The following is a 23,094-nucleotide window of genomic DNA, read 5'->3' as shown; positions in this document are numbered from 1 at the left end:
CGAAAAGTTATAATTTTGAATGAATAATGAATATTGACAACTGACTCTGAAGTCTGACAGGCTACAATGCGTCGCATGATACCTACGTTCTTAAAAAAATAAATTAACTAGTATTTTGAAATTAAACAATGTTTTTATTAATTAAGTAGTTGTGCATTTAATAAATGTTTTAAGGAAATTACAACTTCATTACAATATATTAAACAGTAATTCAACAATAACTGAGTTTAAGAAAATATGCCGTGAAAAATGTTATGATGGCTACGTTTGAAAATAGACTCAGTCGAAGAAAAGGTAAATATTCGCCTTTTTGAATATTTCATAACAACATATTTTTATATCTCTGAAATACATAAATGTAATTATTTCAAGTAGTTATCTTTCAAATTTTTTTATTGTTATTTAGTGTAAACATTAATCAATAATTTTCAGGCAAGCCTGGTGGTGATTCATTTAGGTTAGACACTAAAAATAAAACACCTGAAGAAAATATTATTGATATCATTCAAGGTTTATATTTAAAAAAACACCATGAACCTTCACCTACTACCAAGAATGTTCCTACAGAATTTAGGTCAGGTTTGCGGACTACACAAAAATGTAGCTCTGAAAGTATTCGAGTCTCATATCTCACTGCATTGGTTCATTTATGCAAAGAACATAGAAATAATTTAGGGTTTACAACTGATGAGTTAATGACATGGTAAGTTATTTGTTTTATTGACTAGCTTTTTTAACATCACATTCATATTCTTGGGTATACCCAAGAATATTAATTTGAAAAAAATCCTGTACAACACAAATAATAAAGTTGAATGACTTATAACTAGCTGGGATTTAACTTGCAGTGTTTAGCGTATGCTAAAGAAATATTGTAGAACCTCAATGGATAAAAAAACATATTAGTGTAAAGTTAAGTTAATTCAAGTGTAAAGTTTTGGATAAAAAATTAAATTAACTTAATGAAAAATATATGTTGTAAGATTTTGTCTCTAAAAGATGTAAAGGTTAAGGGTGGGTAATCTAAAATATATATAATGAAATAATTTAGCATTATTTGTGAATTTATATATTAATTTGCTTAGATCTCAGACTACCAGCCCTGTTATTAACAAAAGCTGAGTGGTTTTAGTTTTTGGTGGTCATTTACTAAGATTACCAGACTTTGTCAGAAATTTTGTGTTTTTTGGGCTTTGTTAGTCCCTAAACTATATAAAAAAATAAAATAATTTATTGTAGAAGGAGAAATAAATAAAGAAGTAAATAAATAAATAATATTTAATTACTGATACACTTTACAAAAATTTTGAATTCATCTATTGATGGAAGCATCTTAAATGTTTAATATACTATTATTTTTATACTATAGTATTACTACTATAATACATGAAATTACCATGAATGTACCATTTTTACTTTATTATAATTAATTTTTTTTAGTATTCGGGTCAGTTTAGTGGACGAGTCCATGCTCATGAGGGCAACAGCCTTAAGAGTGCTAAGATACCTGATTCAAAATGACAGCGATGTTGCAACATTTAACTCTCTGAAACTGCCATACCTCATAATAAGGTAATTATTTTATGATTTAATATTTTTAACTTTACATATGCATTTATATATATATCTCATAACGTAATGCTTGGAACTTTGGTAACCTTATGTGAAAATTTCTGTATTAAATTATGTCATAAGACATGTGCCTACAGCTAGGACTAACCTTCTAAAAAGGGCACATATTATTCGCCTTATTACATTAGTCAACAAATTACATAGGTATACAAATAACAGACCTATCTCATTGTCCATTGAGTGAATTGACAAGTTCTACTATTTATTAGTGCCTATAATAATTTTTTTTTTATAATTTTTTTTTTAATATTATTTTATTTTGTGTGTGATTTTTTTATTGGATATGCTTTGTAGATTTTGGGCCAAGTGTGAGAACAAGATTGTGTTTCTTGTTGTAGGGCCAATTAAATTGAATTTTATAAATGCTAAACTCCGTATATTACTCCTACTATTACCATAGTTTTGGTCCTCAAATTAACAAACATTAAACATAATGTAAGAGAGCAGTGAGCAGCATTAGAGCAGTGTTGGTCTAGTGGCTGCAGCATGCGACTCTCATCCCTGAGGTCGTAGGTTCGATTCCCGGCTGTGCACCAATGGACTTTCTTTCTATGTGCGCATTTAACATTTGCTTGAACGGTGAAGGAAAACATCATGAGGAAACCGACATGTCTTAGACCCAAAAAGTCGACGGCGTGTGTCAGGCACTGGAGACTGATCACCTACTTGCCTATTAGATAAAATGATCATGAAACAGATTCAGAAATCTTATTTTTTATTTTATTTTTTAAACATAATGTAACAATTAATGTAGTAACTATCAAAGTTGATTGCTAATGATTATTGTAACGTGTAGGACATTATTGATAACATTATATATTACAGAATATAGATCATCACATTCTTGAACGGATTTAAGTAATTAAATTAAAATTAATCCTCCTGTTTCCGGTTCCATTAACCTCTGTTAGTTTTAACATATTTTTTATCTATTTCTATAGATCTATGGACTTAATGCTTCGCAATGAAGAGGAACGCGCTCAAGCACTGCGAGTGGTTCGAAGAGTTATCGCAGTGGTCGGGGGAATAGATCAGTCTATGAAGCGTTATCGAGCGGCTCATATTGACGAAGGGCTACTTCGTTGTCTTGCTTCTGTTGCTCGCGCGGGCAGCGCGGGAGATGGTTCCGGTGATAGATTGTCAAGACCCGCAATTGCTACACTTGCTGAAATATGTGAGTTAATTGTTTTTGAAGTTATACTTCTTTAGGCTTGTTATGAAAAATTGATGAGAGTGAAATTTTACGATGCGCGCGCACCGTTACACAAAATTACCAGAATGAAGTTAGTGGCGCATGTTGGCACGCACGCCGCCTCTGTTCACTGTGTATTTATAATTATAATATTTATCCACATTTAAAAAACGTGTTTTCATTATAGAAGTGCGAATTTTATATGTGCGCCTGAATTATAATCAGAAGTGATTTAAATTAAATATTTAAATCAATATTAATTATTATTAGAAAATAATAATAAATATAATATTAATAAATATTTATTTAATTAATTTTTCAAACGTAAACTGAACTTTATTGACTATAATGAGTCCTTTTCCAGTCTTTGATTATTTAATTGTAATTAATTATTTGCATGCAATCAAAAACTATTTTTAATAATGCCAAAGAAGTATAACTTCTTACGCGCGTACATAAGTACACGCACCCTTTTTTTTATAATATCTATGTTGATAGTAAATATTGGAGCTGCTATACAAATCTGCTTTTAGTATTTTTTTCGCTTTCACTACACTTCAATAACACCATTAAAAAAAATCATCGAATTGTAGTTTTTAACAATTTTCGAATCCACTTCAACACAGAAAAAATATCTAAATCGGCCATTTAGATAAAATTTAATATACACTTACAGAAGAATTGTATTTGTACAGAAATACACAATTTTATAAGGACTGAGAATTACTCGTCATAATTGTTTAATCGGTTCTCGTGGTATCCTAAACTTGTATGAAAATTAATTTAATGGTTTAATGATTCCAATCCTTATATATATAAATTACGCGTCACGTTGTTTGTCCGCTATGGACTCCTAAATTACTTAGGGAGCGTTCAAGTATTACGTAACGCAATTTTTGGAGATTATTGGACCCCCCTCCCCCCATGTAACTCGCCGTAACGTTTTTCAGTCCCTAAGTACAGTACTGTACCCAAGTATAGTAAAACGTTTCGTGACCACCTATTGACTCTTCAATTACTATTATGTGTAAGTCGAAAATAATATTAACAATAACGTGTAATTCAATCCCCGCCCCGCATCGTAACGTTTTACAAAATGACCCCCCCCCCCCCCCCAAATTCGTTACGTAATACTTGAACACTCCCTTAACCGATTTCAATCAAATTTGCACACCGTGTGCAGTTTAATCTAACTTAAAAGATAGAATAGCTAGATATATAATTATGTACGTGTGTATGTCACTGAACTTCTCTTAAACGGCTGGACCGATATGAATGATTTTTTAGTGTGTTTGGGTGGAGCCCTAGTTGATTTAGATTCACAATTTAGCCCGGCAGTTGGCGCTGCAGGCGGTACTTCGTACTTTGTTTAATATCCTAATCGCTTGAAATATCATGCAGGACAACGTGTGTCGGGTCCGCTAGTTATATATGTATAAAGAATTAAGCATACTTCGAAGTTGCGTGCGCGCACGCACAGATACGTGCGGAATGATTAGTTTTTGTTGTGTGCGAGTGTCGATAAAAATATACAAAGTTAAATTTTTTAATGTAAATATACGACGTTTTTAAATAAGAAATATGTTAAAATAATATGTAAACGTGATTTTTTTAAGGTGTATTGAATCCGGATCTATTTATATCCTGTGGTGGTGTGACTGCAGTAACTAGACATTTGGCCGAATGTGCGACACCACGAATGGCTGAAGCGCTCTGTGGAGTATTATTACATATAATAAATGATCCAAATTCAAGAAATAATGCCAGAGTCGATTTGACTTGCCTTAATTCTCCATACTGTGACTTCCATTTTAGACCGGCTGGGAATGATACTAGCAGGTGAGTTTTCTTTAAGCTTTCATTTAGGTAGGATATATAGGATAGATAGGAGATATATATATATGTAATTATATATATATATATATAATTCTTCTGTGAGTGTGTATGTCACTGAACTTCTCTCAAACGACTGGACCGATTTTGATGAAATTTTTTGTGTGTCTTCAAGGGGATCTGGGAATGGTTTAGATTCACAAATCAGCCCGCCAGATGGCGCTGCAGTCGGTACTTTCATACTTTAATATCCTAATAGCTTGAAATATCATGCAGGACAACGTCTGTGGGGTCCACTAGTAATTATATATATTGCTTATGTATAAATAAAATAATAAAAGTCGTTGATAAATATTTTAACGTTATTGATACCTTTTCGTGATTTCAAGACGTTTTAGCCCAGAATATATTTTAATAAATGGCTGTTTTTGGCCATTTTAATTCATGTGCATATTAGTAGTAGCGTTGTTATATTGCCTTCCTCGATAAATGAAGTGTCTAATTAAATTTTTTTACTGAGATAAACTTCCTGGACATAATATTTTCTGCTTTATTAACGATAATAAAAATACGTTAAAGTTATTTAACGGACAGAGTCTGTACGGAAAGAGAACCAGCAGTTTGGTAACAATAAATATAGTTTACGCGTCTATTCATTTGATCACAAAAATTATATACTTTTATCATATTATCAAGACTGTCGAACTATAATGACGTAAGATCGTTGTCAACGTACCAAAATAAAATATAGCCGTACATGCAATAAACTTAAAAATAAAAGTAACCAAAGAAATATGAATTGAAAGTAATTATAAGAAATGAATTTAAAAGTAATTTTGTCTAACATATTCATTTAGCTTCGATTTGAATGAATTGATAAAAGTAATATTTTTTATATCTGTGGGTAGTTTATTATACAGCTGTGCACCTTCGTAGGTAAACATTTTTTTGTCGTAGTTCGTACGTACTTAATACTTACGTAATGCAAGATAACTTGTTCGACGCATACTTCTATGAGTCACACGTGGCGGTTTGGAGAAAGCTAGACTAGTGTGGAGAGAACTTGTTATAATTTATTTAAATAATAACAAAACAAATCGAATCTAAATAAATTATGATTCTTAAAAGTAATAGAAGGAATCTAAATGTGTAACCAAAGCAACAATAAAAATCAACGGTCAATTAACTCGATCAGAACATTCCCTCACATATCTAATTTTTTATTACAGAGATGAACGTGAAATGCGTTTTACATGTAGTCGGCTAGCGTTACTATGCGTTTTGCGAAGTTGGCCGGGGCTCTTGCATTTTTGTCATCCACAAGCAGCTGGAGGCTTGAAGGCGTTGGTCGCAGCTCTCTATCTACCACGGTTGGAGGTCCGAGTGAGTATACAAAGGGTTAGAGAAATTAGGTCCAAATTAATTGTGTTAATGAAATATCTTTGCAAACAAAACTTGTTTTAGACTTTAACTTGTTTCGACTTAGGGTCCTTCAAGAAACGAGCGAAGCAATTCTTAAAAACCCGACAACGCACTTGCGAGGCCTCTGGCATTGAGTGTCCATGGGCTCTCTAAACCTTAGATGAGCCTGCCATTTTCCCCCTGTTCTATAAAAAAAAATTGCGAGATAGATTGTAACAAAACTGCCTTGCTATTCTGTAACTCACTTTTCGAACTCACACATCGGTTTTCAAGCGGCGGTCGCGCGTTCTGATACACAATAAACTGCAAGGAGGGACCTTATCAGAATGCCAAATCATAAAATGACTGCTTTACAGATTTGAGCGCGACCGCCGCTTGAAAACCGCTGTGTGAGTTCGAAAAGTGAGTTACAGAATCGCAAGGCAGTTTTGTTACAATCTATCTCGCAATTTTTAAAACTGTATTTACGTTTTTACGGTCACGTACTGTACGAGATAAGGCTGTACATTTTGCTCACTCAAGCTTTAGTTTTATAAGCGTGTCGATTTCCTAAATCGTCGTAGTTACGTCCCGAGAGTATAGGCAGACGTAGGCACTCTCTTGCATTGCATTAATTCGTTACATAGCAATTAACATTTCATTATTTCGCATATATTCTATTGTGAGTGGTTAATATAGAGTAAAACTAAAATCCTAAATATTTAAAGCACCTCGATGACCCAAAACATACACATACAGTGTCCAATAAGATTACGAAATTAAGAATATGTAGAAAAAAAAAATCTTTAATCAACATAATGAAGTACTAAATGCCATAAAACTACCAGGGGTTAAGAATGTAAAACGAAAGACGCAACGTAGCGTTGATTGGTCAAACGGACATGACGCATCACGTCACGCGTCAACCCATACTCGACTAGAGATGCCGTTGACCAATCAGAATGGAGCGTACAATCTTTTGTTTTACATTCTCGTTCAATTGTCGTGTGCTTCAAAACGAACAAAAATTTGTTACACAGAAATATGCTGGGAAAATTAAAACCGCTAGTTCGAGACTTCAAATTAACTTCACATCTATTTAATCTAGTGAAAATATCTCATGCTTACTTCATGTTACTTCTAGAAAGCAATCCTCGATCTGCTGTATGAGTTAGTGGGATTGCGTCAGCCTGAGTGGACTGATGAGATTTCTGTTGCCTTGGATGCTGTGGATCCGTCAGATTTTCAGGTGAATATAACAGGGATTGTTTTATGTTATTAAAAAATTTATCCATAAAAAACTATTTAGACAGACTAAATCAAGCCGATTTTAACACACATACTTCAGTTACACACACAAATACACACCCACGCAATCTCTCTCTCATATTGTTAAGTCTGTAAACCTTCGAATTGGCGTTTCGATTTTAAAATTATTTTGTATTAAGACTAAATATTTTTTTTATTTATTAAGCCTCTTTTTTTCTGTGACCATACCATACCAAAAAAGGCATTGATATATATTTTTTTTAATTGGAACGAAGTTCCTTATCGCGCGTTTTGAAAGGGGGCTAGACGGAAAAAATTCTTACGAAAAGTTGTCACGACACTTTTTTGCTATTTGCTATTGTAATACACCGGTTCTCGTCCGATCACCGAAGTTAAGCAACGTCGGGCGAGGTCAGTACTTGGATGGGTGACCGCCTGGGAACACCTCGTGATGTTGGCTTTTTTTTTCGTCGTAAGATTGATGTCGAGATAATCTATCATACTGTTATGATACCAATTAACATATAAATTAATCGAAAGGAATTTCATTCCATCCGGGTGTCCCTTGACACCTCTAAAGTTTTTTTTTAGATAAATACCTTGATTTTATTTTTGTATTTTTTATACAAATGAATATAGAAAAAAATATAATTTGCAGGACTCATGGCGTTTAAACGAAGACTTTGTAGCAGCCGAAGGAATATCAATCCTCCCCCACTTGGGCGCTACTGGGCCCGATATAATTGAAATTCATCTTGCCCTCTTGCTTCAGTGCTTTCTAGAGGTAAATGTATTACACGCTTGTAGCGTTTTTTTCCCTCCCAATTATTTAAATTTGGAATCATATATGGAAATTTCTACGGCTATTTTTGAAATAAAAATTTGTAAACTAAATTTTTTTTGCTAGACGAAGATAGGGTTGCAAAATTTTAAGATACGTCAAAAATATTTTTATCTGTTTTGTCGCGGCAGAAATATAGCAAATTGAAAAAAGAAAGAATAAATAGAGCCTTATATATGTCATCGTAAAATTGTAAATACCGTTAGGTTGTAATCTATCTAGCGAGATTGTGAACTGTCGAAAGATTGTAAAGCTCAACGTACTGCTTACAATATAACGTATTCGGTAGATTGTAATCTATCGAAGTGAAATCGTCACATTGTGAAACGAAACGCACCTCGCGCGCTGATTGGTTGAACGGCATACATTCGACAACAAACGAATTAACAAACAAATATGGTGGCGCGGGGCATATGCCGTTCAACCAGACTCAATTTAAACCCGCCTTTATAGTCTGTCTCACTTTAACTCGTACCGACTGCACCGGCCGCCCTTACGCTACGTTACCGATCTTTTCCGAGAAATGTGAATACGCAGTATGCGTTCTATCCCACTCTAACGCACCTGCGCTACGTCACCGATCACGCCGATTTGAGACGCAGTATGCGTTCTGTCCCGCTCTAACCGCACCTATTACGTCATCGTGTGTTAGGTTTATTTTCGTTACGGAATTTCTTGATTCGGTCGCCGCGCTCAAACCCCCGGAATAAAAATCTATGCAACAGCTTAAAATATCTTTAAATTTCTTGTATATTTTCAGGCTGGTCTCTTGGATGGTTTAGCTGAAGTGATTGTAACGAGTGATACATTTATCTCGGTCAGGGCGACAGTATTATTGGGTCAACTATTACACTTAGTCCATATCTTGATACCCCCTCAAATAAGCAACATTACACCTGCACTTCCATTATTAGTGTCGCAGGCTTCAGCTGGAAAGCCTCAAGCTTTAGCAGCGGTCGCAGCGTTGCAAAGACTGCATTCTATGCTAGAAGCTCGACCTGCCAGCAACAGTCTCTTCCTAGACCATATCATAAAGTACTGCAGTGGAGCATATAGACCCAAAACAGACGTCTCCAAGAGCAGAAAAGAGAAGGACAACGCCAGTATGAAGCCGAGATACGTCCAGAAAGATAGTATGGAATTTCTGAACGACTCGGATGAAGGGGAACCGAAGCGACATAGTGTTGGTTCTAGACCGGACGTGGCGTCCAGAAATGTTAGTGCGTTAGTGAAGAGTAAAAGTGTTAGTTCCCGGACTAGTGCCGCAGTGAGTAAAGTGACTAAATCGGCTAAGTTTTTTAGCTTGTTTGAACGGGATAGTGATAATTTGATAAGGTCCTCGCTTGTTATGCAGAACAAGGATGGGAATACGTGGAATTGGGAGGTTATACGGACGGTTTTGAAGGTGAGTTGAAAGTCAGTCTTTCCTTTAGTAATTAGCTATTTTAATTTTAAGTTAAGGGAGCGTTCAAGTATTACGTAACGAGTTTTGGAAGAGGGGGGGGCTTTTGTAAAACGTTACGATGCGGGGCGGGGATTGAATTACGCGTTATTGTTAATATTATTTTCGACTTACACAACATAATAGTAACTAAAGAGACACTAGGTGGTCACGAAACCTTTTACTATACTTGAGTACAGTACTGTACTTGGGTACTGAAAAACGTTACGGCGAGTTACATGGGGGGGGGGGGGGTCAATAATCTCCAAAAATTGCGTTACGTAATACTTGAACGCTCCCTAATTCATTATGTAGTAGAGTTTAAAATCACACAACACAAGTAATTTCGGCGAATTATGGAATTAAATTGAGTGACGTAATATACAATTTACACAGGATTTTAAAATATTAGTCGATTTGGGACTCAAGAATACATCAAGAGAAGAGAAGATCGTACCAATCCTTAAAAAAGGTCGGCAGCGCACTCGCGAGCCTTCTGCCATTGAGAGTGTGACATTACATAAAGTTTACATTGGATTTGAAACTAATAGTTGACTTCAAACGTTGTGTAAAAAAAATGGCGATTAAAAAGAGTGGCGGAGAGTTTATTGCCAGTTCTTCTTATCCGTTCTACGCCTTTGATTTGAGAAATGGCAGTAAATGTAAAATTAGAAGCATTAATATGTATTTCCTTATTGACGAGTCATAAGTGTACATTATGTTACCTATTTGATTAAATCATCGACGTCGCATCGGTCTATTGGTTAGTACCCCTGACTGCGAATCCATTGGTCCCGGGTTCGATCCCCGGCTGAGACAAACATGTGATGTGCATTTGGCGCTGTGTTAAATATGTATTTATATGTCTATCTATCTATAATATGTATGTATATCCGTTGCCTAGTACCCATAACACAAGATTCACCAGCTTAGCATGGGACTAGGTCAATTGGTGTGAATTGTCCAATCATATTATTATTAAATGATTTTTAACTTTTTTTTTTTAATTTCTAATCATTTTTTACAGGAGTCGGATACAATAATACTTAATCTAAACGATAGTGGCCACAAAGCATGGGCGGGTCGTATCATAAACTATTTGAAGCCATCCTCCAACAAATACTCACATACAGACCTGTCAACCAACTGTAATGGACATTCAGCCACTCGAGCTGGTTGTCAATTGATAAGGCATCTTTTAAGGCATAATGATGTAAGTGTATTTTTGAGGGTATACTTTTGGCGCGTTACGGAAAAATGATCCTACGAAATGATGGGTTGCAATCTGGGAGTGCCGGCAGAAGTGAAAACTTGAATATTAACGTTGTGCAGTTTTTATATTTTGAAATGGTTAGGGAATAATTTTGCACGAATTGCTTTAATTATCAGTATAAAAGTACTATCATTTATGTGGTAGAATACAATATTTATTTATTGCGCTATCGTACACAAACATGACAATTTATATTACATTAAATACGCCTCGCCAGCTGTCTACTCTCCATCCGTCGTCAGTCTGACCAAATCGTTAATAATAAAGCTTTAGACGTTTCGCAAAATTAAACCTTGAAGTATTGACTTAAGGTCCAGTTTCACATGCATCAATGTATCTGAGGAAAGAGACAAATGAATTAAAACCGTAACCATAAGGCACGAAGGTTCATAATCTTTTAAAACATCCGTCTTATGAATTTGTCCTGACGCGAGTTTAACATTTTTTCCCATTCCAAAAAAGTGTACAACGCCGCTAAAGAAGTTTTCACTTCAAAAAAGGGTTGGCTGAATTATAAATGTTAACAAACCTTTTTGTATTGTTCTTGAAACTTACAAATGTTCTATTATTTTTTACTCCCTATTATGTAATTCTTTATATCCATTTATTGATTTAAGATCATCTGTTTGGACAGTATTTTTTTAATATATATTGTTTTAGATGGATTCCCAAAAGTTCCTAGAAGAGTTGTTCAACGATGTTAGCCAACAGATAGAAGCTATACAAACAGGGAAGAAGGCGCACGAGTGCCTCTTCAGTCCCCAACATATGTGTAACACTATGTGCCAAATGTACTTTCTGTTCATTGGCCAGTTATGTCACACCAATACCGGTTTACGGGTTTTCAAGATGTCCAAATTGTATGAGAAGTAAGTTCTGCCAGGGCTCTTTGCTTTCGTTTAAATTTTTTTCATATTTCTCCGTCCATTATGAAATTTATTTATCTTTGATTCATTAGTTAATTTTTTTTCTAAAGTATTATTATGTAATTCATGTCGACGGTCCGGTGGTCGGAGAAATTGTGACCAATTTGTGGTCCAACGTAACTATAAAATACTAGATTAAAAAAACCTATAAATTTTCAAATAATTGTATAATTTTGATAATATTTTAGTTTAAAGTCTATTATAAACGAATCTTTATCTCATCTACCTTTAACAGCCTATTGTTTCTCTTTTCTCCTAATTTAGAATAATAATAGCCTTATTTCATATACTTTTACACTAAAACACATTTATATTTCCATCATCTCATTCTTTTGTAAAGAAGAGACACCTCCAACTCCCGCCATTCCTGTCTGCACTGTGCCACTCTCTGCCATGTACCACCAGCTGTTTCCTTAATTTGGTCTATCCACCTTCTAAATTGTCTTCCTCTTTTTCATTTATTGTACCTTGGGCACCAGTTTATTACTTTCTTGTTCCACTTCTCTGTACCTCTTGCCATGTGCCCCGCCCATTTTCGCTACTTATAGCCTGGTTAATGTAAGCAAATTACGTTTCAGCCTCTTGGATTTAGCGACGAAAACACACCATAGTTGCTACGTTAAACTGGTTATATCCAGTCTAGATTATACGCTAGATGCGAGTCCGAGAGATATTCTGGCGAAAACCTTGACGTGCAATAACCAAGCGTCACGGTTGTACGCGACGCAATTTTTAAACGTCCTCATACGTGCCTCGAGAAAGTCCCGGGATCTGATCCGGAAGAAGACAAAGTTGAAAAAGAATTTGATTCAAGATATGTATTCGCGTGATGAGGAGTTCGAAGGTGTCGATATGGATACGTGGGTGCTTCAGATGTTGGTTGGGCAGATTAAGGACGAGTCGAAGGTGGTTGTTAAAAATGCCCTCGCTATATTGGAGGAAGCGTATACAGTTCCTGTGAGTTGAATTTTAAGTAATTAATTAATGGGAAAGTTGATTTTTTGTGTTTTTTTTTTATTAAGGAATTTAAAGAATGCCACTAAAATTATGTCGTCATAAATTGTATTTTTTTTACTCCCTTATTAGACGTGGATTGTTACCATGGTTACGCTGTTCCATATAACAATATTGGTTACCATGGTTACAGTGCTAATTTTAGTTTCATCATTCAGGTTTTATAAGGCCGTATTAGTCTAAAAATAGTTTTTTTTTTCAACTTGTATTTACGCTGTTATGAAAAAAGCAATACTTTACAGCTTAGGGCTTAGGCAATAAGATTGATTTAGTTTATATTTTCAGATATCCTTAAACCTCTAGGATAGTTTCCCAACGTGGGGCTCAATTTGATTGTTAACTATACGAAAACTTATTTGGAATTTGAATTTCATGTTTATATGATTTGTAAATCTCCTTACTGTTTCGTTAACAATTTTAGTAATTTCTTAAGTGAACAATCCATTTTTTTAATAAAAAAATATATTTATGTAATAGGTCATAAGAATTTTAGAAAGGTTAATGTGGGTCATGGCTCAAAAAAAGTTGAAAAACACTGTCCTAGGGCATAGACAAAAAGATTTAGTACAAAAGCGGATTCTGTAAAATCATAGACTTAGAATATCTTAAAAATATTTAAATGTTACGCGTCTTATCGAGTAATTTTCAACAGATTTATCAAGAAAAGCTAATGTCACTACGAGACAGATTGGGTGAAAACTGTCAGTTGGATCGAGATGCGGAAGCCAGATGCGCGGAATCGGGTCCAGGCGGTGACCACGCCTACTTGCTCTGGCTGGGCGTGCACATGGCCGCCGCGAGACACGCCCCCCACGATCACGCCGTGGCGTTCATACGCAAGCATCTTAATTATTGGGATAAATCATATAATTACAGGTGAGATGTTCTATAATTATGTGTAACGTAGAAATATCGTCACTCCATCGATATTGACATCGTCATTAACGTCATGTGGTAAGAAAACAAAAGACGAATAATTTCATTAAAATTAAATTAAATTAAAAAAAAAATCAGGGTTCCGTTCGTCTAATCACAATCTTCTATAGTCGAATTTTTAATTAGACGATATCAACTGACGTTTACGGTGTTGTCAGTTTTTAATAAAATAAAAATAGTGTTGTGACAATGTAAAAACCCCTGAATTAATGATCGGTGATGGCACTAGTCGCCGCGCCGCGCTTTGTAATAAGACGTCAAAAAACTGATTGTAGTTACATAGTACTAGTACCTAACTTATATCAGAGCACTTTTATACAATTTTGAAATAGAAATAATATTCTTTTATTGTTTGAAATGATTGACTATTCACACTCATTGTTCATTCATCTGATTGAACAAGAACTGAACGCATCACTATTACTTTAAATATGGCAACATTATTTTACAAAGTGACATTAGCTACTGTCAGTTGGCTTCGTCTAATTAAAAATACGACTATAGATATAACTCGGTCCTACCTCTCATCACCACAATGCTCCACTAGATATTCAATCAGTACTGTCCTGCTTTCCATGAACGCACTGTCCAAAGTCAAGGAGGTATTTGCTCTGCTCTGATTGGTCGTAACAATATTCGTACTTTTATTCTTTAAGTAATGATTCCACATCAAAAATCAACGGTCAATTGTCTTGATCATATCACATACTATATGTTATATACCGACTTTAAACCCGAAGGATGTTTATAAATCTATAAATATATGCCCTAGTATATTGACAAGTACTTGATATGTCTATTGAAATGTTTACGCAATGGTAGCCTAGTGGTTTCAGCGTACGACTCACCAAAATTTAGGCGCATTTAACGTTCGTACGGTGAAACAAAACATCATGAAACCAGTATTAGACACAAAATGTCCACACCTACTTGTCTATGAGAAAAGAGATCACGAAATAGATATAGAAATCTGAGTCCCAGAGCTAAAAAGCTTTTATGGCGCTACTGGTTAGTTTTAATGTTGCTTTATTAACGTTTGTATTGCTGCAATTTGTTTGTCCCTTCATTTATATTTTTGATTTATTTTTAATAGGATCCTAGGAACTGAAGAGATATTTTGTCTCGTTTATTTCTTTACAAAATGATAAGGACAAAACGTTCCGTGTTTTTTAGGTACGTACGCCTAGTGGAAGCTGAAGTCCACGAAGCGTTAACATTAAGCGAGGGTATACGTAGATCGCGCGGGACTCGTCGTTCCGCTCGTCCGCCACCGCATATACTCGCCGCTCTCGCTATGCTCGCCGCGCCCGCTTCTGCCTCCGCTTGTGTTGCGGCTCCACCCTTCGCCCGGCCGTTGTTGGCTGCTGCATTACCTTCGCATTATAAGGTATAGTTTATGGTACATTTTTATTAGCACGGGCGTCGATAACAAGTTAATACATGAAGACTGTAAACCAAAAATCATGCCTTGTTTGATTTTTTAAATTTAATTTATATTTTTTAATAAATTAAGCTTAATTTTGTGTAAAACTATAATTACATATTGTATCCATTTATGTGAGGAGTATTTTCTAATCTCATTATTTATTCACATTAATTATGCAACGTTGCCGCAGATATCGTTTCAAATGCTTAAATTATTTAATTATCAGAGAATCGGCGTAACTGTCAGCTGCCGCTGTCATTATATATGTTATAGAATTTGTAATTTGTCAAAGTCAAATTCATTCAAAGTTGTTAATACTAGTAGTCTTGCTGTCTTCCGCGCAATCACCCTAAGGTGGCGCTGGGAACCCCGTTGCGCCCATGGGCTTGCGGGGGGTTGCGTTGTACGCGCCCCGCTCAACGGCGGGACGGTCGTTGGGGCGGGCCTGGAGCACCCCTAAGCCTCGGTTGCGCTGAGGAGCGTTCTTCGCTCTCGCAGCGCCTTATTCGTCTCATATCGGTGGGGCTGGTGGCGCCCCCCCGTGGCGGTGACGGGCGCGCGCGGTCGCGGTCGTACCACACCGGGTGAGACCCGAGGGAAGCCCAGCGAGGCAGACCTGCGGACGAATCCTCTGCGCGCTCCGAGACGCCGACGGGAGGAAAACTTTACAGTAAACTACTAGTTAATACTAGTAGTTTACTGTAAATTAACGGTTTTAAACTACTTTGACTTTGACAATTTATAAGCTCGGTGACATATGACAATGCCATCTGACAGGAACGCCATTGTTCCGACATATATAATTAAGATTTAAAGGCTGAACAAACATTACAATAAATTAAAGTAAATTATCTTTTATATATGTACATACATTCAAATTTTTCACAGACTTTACAACGCAAGAGCTGCTCAAACGAGCAAGAAGTGATGGATTTGAAAGCATCTCTATGGGCAGTAGGCAACGCTGCTATCACACCCCACGGCCTACAAGTTCTAATGGGCCTCACTAATAACCTTCTAGAAGATTCTGTGCCCGTACACGTGGTACAACTAGCGAAATACTGCCCGGTCTATTCAGTGCGTGCGACGGCCTTTTACGTCTTGGGACTTATTGGAAGTACATATGATGGTGCTAATCTGCTTTCGGAATTAGGTAATGCTTTTTTCCTAAGAAAATTTCATTCAGCGAGTTTCTCGTAACTTCATTTGGGTAGAGATATTTACCCATATTACTTTAAGTTACTTTTCATAAGTTTTTTTAAAGATATTAAAAAAAAAAAATGTCCCGTTTTTTGACGATTTTTTTTTATTGATGGTTGGTGTCGTTTTAACTGTTTACCACGTCTTAACTACTGGGAATTACAAAAGTTATATTTGAACCTATCATCGTAACTAACTATAATATTTATTCATAGCATTCAGAACTATTTTTCAAATTCGAGTTATCTATATATATAAAAATGAAACCCGTTTTCCGTTGTCACGGCATAACATGATAACGGCTTGACCGATTTGTCTGATTTTTTTTAATAATATTCCTTGAAGTACGAGGATGGTTCTTACGGAGAGAAAAATTAAAATAAAAATAGTGAAAAAGTCTAAAAACAACTTTTCTATATGCCCATACAAAATATTCGTTAATAATAATACTTAAGTCAATTTGAACTTTAATACCATATCATAGAGTTCAAGTGTTAGTGGAGGGGTTCCCTGGAACGTAAATTTTTATTTTTGACATAATGTATTTGTTGTCTTATCAACTTTCTTTTTTTATCTTACTAGCTAGACCGGTGTCCCGAATAGTAGAATAAGTATTTAAAAAAAAGAAAGAATAGACTGTTAGGCGGTATGATGTTCGCCAGGCCAGCTAGTTAATCATAATTATCTCTAGCTGCCCCCGCGAACTTTGTTTCGCCTTTATATGATTAATTAGCCTACCTTTTAGTAGCTACTTACATATGGAACATTTTGCTATGCTACCTGTTATAGACTGTAGACTATTCGCTTTTACGAAATAAAAAAAAATCGTGATTTTTCTCTACATGAAAGTCTTCTTCAAAGTTAAAGAAATAATTTAAATTAAAATCTCGAATTAGTTCAGTTCTTTCAAATTCTGCTCTTAGAAACATATTTCTTATTACAATTTCTTGAAAAAATCTCAAAATATAGTCAATACACCACATTTATTATAGTTGACGCATTATGAACTGAGGCATCGGGTCATAAATCATATTTGTCATAATGGAGAGGTGTAGTGATGTGCGTAGCTTTTTTCTCGGGGTCAATTTTCAATTCTTATAAAAACAGAAACACGTAAATCACAGCCCGAACTTGAGCGTTGATTTCACCATTTAATTTCTTCAAAACGATGTTAGAAAATAAATACTCCATTGTGCGTATTGCGTACTCACGTACGTACTCACGGCGCAGCACGGCTACTCAATTACTCAACGATCGATTCTACGCACTACTGACAAATTGACTTTGACACATTGATGTCTTACAACCTGTAATATTTCTATGATATTGCGTGGTGTTGCCATTCTAATATAACAAATGACATCGTGTTCTTTTATTACATAATAAATACTTTCTATTATAGGCTGTTCTTTGCACTAAATAAAAGATACGAAATAAAATGTACGACCCAAGTGCCTTAAACTAAGAAAAAGGTGCGTCGACGTTACGATTTATTTGAATTTACAGGTTGGCTATGCGTGCGTCATACGCGACACGACCAATTCCCCGTAATCGCAGACGAGAATTACCTCCAGCGTAGTGAAAAGGGCTACTTCGTGACGTCACCCCAACGAAACTTCGACATTGACCTAAGCGAGCATTCCGACCAAAGTACAGCAGAGAGTTATTCTGAAACCAGACTGAATCGAACATTGGGAGCCTCCATCGACGAGCGAGATGTGGTCGATCACAAAATGGGTTACGAATCGGATAAGAGGAAATCTCAAACTCTTCCTACCCAGGGTTGTTCCCACGAGAGGTCCCTGACGGAGTCCCGTACGGTGGATATTTTGAGGGATTGCTTGACGTACGAACGCAGTGGGAGGATGCATATGGAGAATAGGCTGTTGGGGAGAATGAACTCGCTGGAACATGAAGGGAGAGTTCGGAATACGAGCGAGAGCAGCACGAGCGGTGTCAGCAGTTGTGACTCGTTTTTGGGCAAATATGCTATTCCGTAAGTATTATTTATTAATAAAAAAAAAAACAAAAGACGATGTGTTGGAAAAGAGATATGCTTTAATAATAACGGTCCTTTATGGTTATGTTTTTTTTTTAATATAACAAGGGGCAAATGGGCTAGGAGGGTCACCACGTTGTTAAGTGTCACATTGCCCGAAGGCGCGTGTTGTCGGCCTTTTCCGACTACTTTAATACAATGTATTTTTTTATTATGGTTTTGGTTAGACTATTTAGCTATAGCGACGTTAAATCCAAGTCCTTTCAATTTGAATGAATTATTTGTAACAAATGAATGAACTATTAATCCCATGCAGATATTGCGACCGGAATTGGCTCACAAAGACGCAAAGAACTTTGTTGGCTTTTATTTACACATGGTCAGCAAATGTGGAGACGTTTACTTAAACTTCAAAATATTTTAGTTTCACCTTTATTTATACTTCCAATGTCGAGTGCTGAATTTCATTTGTTTGTCCAATTTCCAGGGCAGAAGAAAAATACAAATTCTGCCCTTTAAGTAATTTTCCTACATATCTATTTGAGGTTTTAACCTTCCTCTTGTTTTAAAGGGACCGTGTGCTGACTCTAAGTCCGATACCCAGTTCGTCAAGTCTCTATGGAATGAAAGGCACCACAGCCACTCATAGGCCGCGACCGCAAGAGACTCCACGACGGATTTCTACCTCTAGTGAGTATAAAATCTGGGTTCTTTATCAGTTTCAAAGCCTGTTAAGTATCTATGATCTTTGACTTCGGGCATACTCGCGTTTCTTTGGACATTAATATTTCGGACTAAACGAACAGAAGTGGGAGATGGTGATTTGAACGCAAGCAATATGGGCCTTGTGGCTTGTGCAATGGATATTTCTTTCTTTCTTTAAAGGGAGCATTCAAGTATTACGTAACGCAATTTTTGGCCCCCACGTTACTCGCCGTAACGTTTTCAGTACCCAAGTACAGTACTGTACCCAAGTATAGTAAAACGTTTCGTGACCACCTAGTGACTCTTTAGTTACTATAATGTGGTGTAAGTCGAAAAAAATATTAACAATAACGCGTAATTTAATCCCCGCCCCGCATCGTAACGTCTTACAAAAGGACCTCCCCCCCCCTCCCAAAATACGTTACGTAATACTTGAACGCTCCCAAAGGCAATAAATATCGCGAAGAAACCGGCATGCCTTAGGGCTTAGACCCAGAAAGTCCGCGGCGTGTGTTAAGCACCTACATACTTGCCTACTGGAAACCATCAAAAATCCTCAGATTTGTGGTGGTTTCGTGGTCATTTGTTGGTAATTTATGGTGGTAGCGATAAACAAGACAGGTAGTGCCACTGGATTTTTTAATACGTCAAGGTTTTTTTTCAGGATATTTTTTCAAGAGGTATAAGAATAAGTTTAGTTCTAAAATTGAAAAAAACTTGCAATATTTTACTTGTATAAAAAGTATAATATCTTTTATAACTAAAGAAAAAACTTTTTAACCGGATTACAGTTATATATTATTATAAAATTTACCGGATACCAACTCCGGGGAAATAAATACAGATTATGCAACTTTTTCTACAGCTGTGTTACTTTTTGACATCCAACACCTTTTGTCTTCAGTCAACGTGACCACGCACGATGTAAAGCACGCGAAACGTCGGTTAAATTTAAAATTATGTTAAATAATTGTAAATTTATAATAATACATAACTTTAATCCGGTTGAAAAGTTTTTTCTTTTAATGTGTAAGTGTCAATAAAAATCTTTTATTACTACTTAACAGACAAAGTCTGTTACCGTAATTATTTGTGAATTACAAAAAATTCTGTAAATTTGGCTTTTATATTCTGTACTTCACTAGGTTTCACTGCCCCCGATGTGGCCAGCTCTCCTCCGAGCCAGAAGGATATGAGTGGATATGCAACTATTCAGTCATTGAACAAACATAGACGGTACGTTTTTATACAGGGTAACACCATGTTTTGCTAGCTTCAATGTTCTAATCTGATAACATATTTTATGACGTCAATCGACATGATCATTTAAAATAAAAAAAAATTCTACTATGGCATAAAAAATAATTAATCTGAAATCTAAGTTAAACAAAATATTTTTTACTATAAGGAAGCATGCAGTATTTTTTTAAATTTATGTATTTAAAAGTTGCAATATCTTTTTTTTTTAATTTCTTTATTTTACAAAATAATATAATTTAATCACAATATGTTACATTAGAAAACCGCTGTTGTTTGCATAAATGTAACCATAGCAGTCTTGTTTAGGACAAATGCATATAAAAGTAGTTTCTAGAATCCGCATTTAAAGACTCAAACTCAAAATTACTTTATTTAAATAGGTAACCAAGTACACTTGTTAACTTCAACAGAAAATATGTTAAATTGATTCTAAATTTACATTTACTACTAGTTCGACTTGTCAAGCTCGTAGAGCGGGCAAGAAACTCTCCGCCACTCTTTTTAATTGCCATGTTTTGAGTTATACAAATTGTTTAAACTGGAGCAAATCTATCAAAAGGATTAGTTAAAAAAATCGTCGAATTTATAAAAAGCTTTTTTGATTAATTTACGTTGTAATTCCTAAGCATTAAAAAGCTATCAAAGTTTACGGGGAACTTATTGTTTTTTAATAGATGAGATAAAAATAATCTAATATATAAAATTCTCTTGTCGCGGTGTTTGTAGTTAAACTCCTCCGAAACGGCTTGACCGATTCTCATGAAATTTTGTGTACATATTGGGTATGTCTGAGAATCGGACAACATCTATTTTTCATCCCCCTAAATGTTAAGGGTAGTCCACCCCTAAATTTTTTATTATTTTTTATGAGATAACTTTAAAAAATACATACAGCCCCTAATTTTCACCCCTCTACAATCAACCCCTATTTTTTATTGTAAATGATATACATGGCAAAACGACGTTTGCCGGATCAGCTGCTAATACTATATATTTTCGTACCAGGCCTCACGTATCAGAAGGTGCAGCAACAAGTTCCAGCGACATTGATGAATTGGTGTGGCTGTTACCAGACTTTAATAGACGTAAGCCGAACAAGCCCTACTCCTCTGTCAGGGAACGGTCCAAGTCTTATAGAGAGAAGATGGCGAAGATCAGGTAAGATTTGGCACAAAACTTTATCATAGTCTCAGAAGGAAAGAATTTCGTAACATTGAGGGTATTTTCACACATTTTGATGATTGTCAAATACGATCAGAAGACAACCACTTTGAGACACTAGTTAAACACTTTGGATGAGATTGACTCAGCTTTGGTCACGTGACCGTTCATAAAAATTCGTTTGGCGTGTTGGGTCACACCTGTCGCAAAGTGGTTTTGTCTCAGGCCCCAGTTAGTTTATATAACTTTTAGAGTAGCATTTTAGCCTCTTCAGCACTATATATCTATAGTGTTAAGTGCTAAATAGTGATATCGTTCCCTTAGTAATAAGGGCCTTAAATGTTTGGTAAAGTAAGAATTATAAATGCTAACATATATCGCAGCTGAGTTTCATCATCGGACGTCGAGGCAGAATACGAAATTTCACCCGTATCACCTCGACGTCCGTCGTTCCACAACAAAGCGTTTTTTAAGGCAGTTTTTGCCGCGAACCACCACTATGTGAAACCAGCTGCCCACTGAAGTATTACCGAACCAATTCGACTTAGGGTTCTTCAAATAAAGAGCGTACCAATTCTTAAAAGTCTGGCAAAGCACTCGCGAGCTCGCTGGTGTATATAGGCAGGTGGTATCTTAGTAGATTAAAAGAGTAAGTGTGGAGTTTCTTGCCCAATCTTCTCCACACGAAACTACCTTTTGGAAGGGGCAACTAGAATCTTCTTTGTATTTTTTTTTGACGTTCAAAAGTGCCATTTTAGATGGTCTAATTGAAATAAATGATTTGACTTTGACTTTGTATCACTAAACATCAGATGAGCCTCCTGCCCGTTTGTTCTATAAAGAAAAGAAAATTTAAATTCTCCAGTTAGCTGAGAGAGAAAGAAAAAGGACAATAATAGGTTAACATATTTCTACCTCTCTCACACTTCTGCCTGCGCATATCCTGATCTGACGATGACGATGATCTGAGATGTTAGTCTGTTCAAATGTTGTGTAATTCTTGTTTGTGCATGACATAAAAAATCGTTTACAATTCTAAAGAACAATTCGTGTTTGATTCGATATATTATACAAAATGTAGTTAATTTTTAAGTCTCCTATGTAATAGAAAATTCCTGACTGATTATGTCATATTTTCATCATTCTCTGTCATCATTTATAGAATTAATTAAAACTAAGATTCCTATAGTGACATTATCAAAGAACAAATCTGTAAAGTTTCATAATCATGACTTCATTAAAAAAAAAATTCAAAGAACAAGCCAGAGTCTCAAGTCAAGTTGGAACCGGAACAATTCGATTATTTTATGTTATATTAACTCAACAAAGTGTCTTCCGCTTAAGACTAGTTAGTGCCTTCGGACACTTTCTTATGTTGAATATTTTAATAGTAAATTACGGTAGACTGACACTCATGTAACAATTTATAAACAAATCTATAACACATTTACGTAATGAATGGGCCCAAAGAATTAAACATAGATGTTATTTATAGACCAAAAAGTACCTAGTATGTTATATTGTCTAATAATATTGATTAAGTTAGCGTTATGGCAACACATAATACTCCAGTAAGTGTTGCCCG

At 35.6% G+C, this 23,094-nt stretch overlaps 1 protein-coding gene across 2 annotated transcripts in view; it reads left to right on the top strand.

Moving 5' to 3' along the window:
- The first annotated feature begins 54 nt into the window (after positions 1-54).
- The window catches only part of LOC125055900 (rapamycin-insensitive companion of mTOR), a 31,374-nt gene continuing 8,334 nt past the window's right edge, over positions 55-23,094 (top strand). For both annotated transcript variants that reach the window (XM_047658611.1, XM_047658610.1), the window contains exons 1-19: positions 55-294; positions 433-703; positions 1,441-1,572; positions 2,574-2,806; positions 4,441-4,663; positions 5,887-6,040; positions 7,203-7,307; positions 7,986-8,111; positions 8,929-9,573; positions 10,637-10,822; positions 11,543-11,751; positions 12,387-12,765; positions 13,475-13,698; positions 14,932-15,145; positions 16,073-16,337; positions 17,891-18,380; positions 18,955-19,073; positions 20,234-20,324; positions 21,354-21,506. In XM_047658611.1, coding sequence (XP_047514567.1) covers positions 255-294; positions 433-703; positions 1,441-1,572; positions 2,574-2,806; positions 4,441-4,663; positions 5,887-6,040; positions 7,203-7,307; positions 7,986-8,111; positions 8,929-9,573; positions 10,637-10,822; positions 11,543-11,751; positions 12,387-12,765; positions 13,475-13,698; positions 14,932-15,145; positions 16,073-16,337; positions 17,891-18,380; positions 18,955-19,073; positions 20,234-20,324; positions 21,354-21,506 — 4,259 coding nt within the window. In that variant the 5' untranslated portion in view covers positions 55-254. The remainder of the gene's footprint in view (positions 295-432; positions 704-1,440; positions 1,573-2,573; positions 2,807-4,440; positions 4,664-5,886; positions 6,041-7,202; positions 7,308-7,985; positions 8,112-8,928; positions 9,574-10,636; positions 10,823-11,542; positions 11,752-12,386; positions 12,766-13,474; positions 13,699-14,931; positions 15,146-16,072; positions 16,338-17,890; positions 18,381-18,954; positions 19,074-20,233; positions 20,325-21,353; positions 21,507-23,094) is intronic.

Source organism: Pieris napi, chromosome 14 (genome assembly GCF_905475465.1).
Source record: "Pieris napi chromosome 14, ilPieNapi1.2, whole genome shotgun sequence".
Taxonomy (NCBI): Eukaryota; Metazoa; Arthropoda; class Insecta; order Lepidoptera; family Pieridae; genus Pieris; species Pieris napi.
Note: the sequence above shows the minus strand (reverse complement) of the source record. Positions and strands in the feature narration are given on the sequence as shown.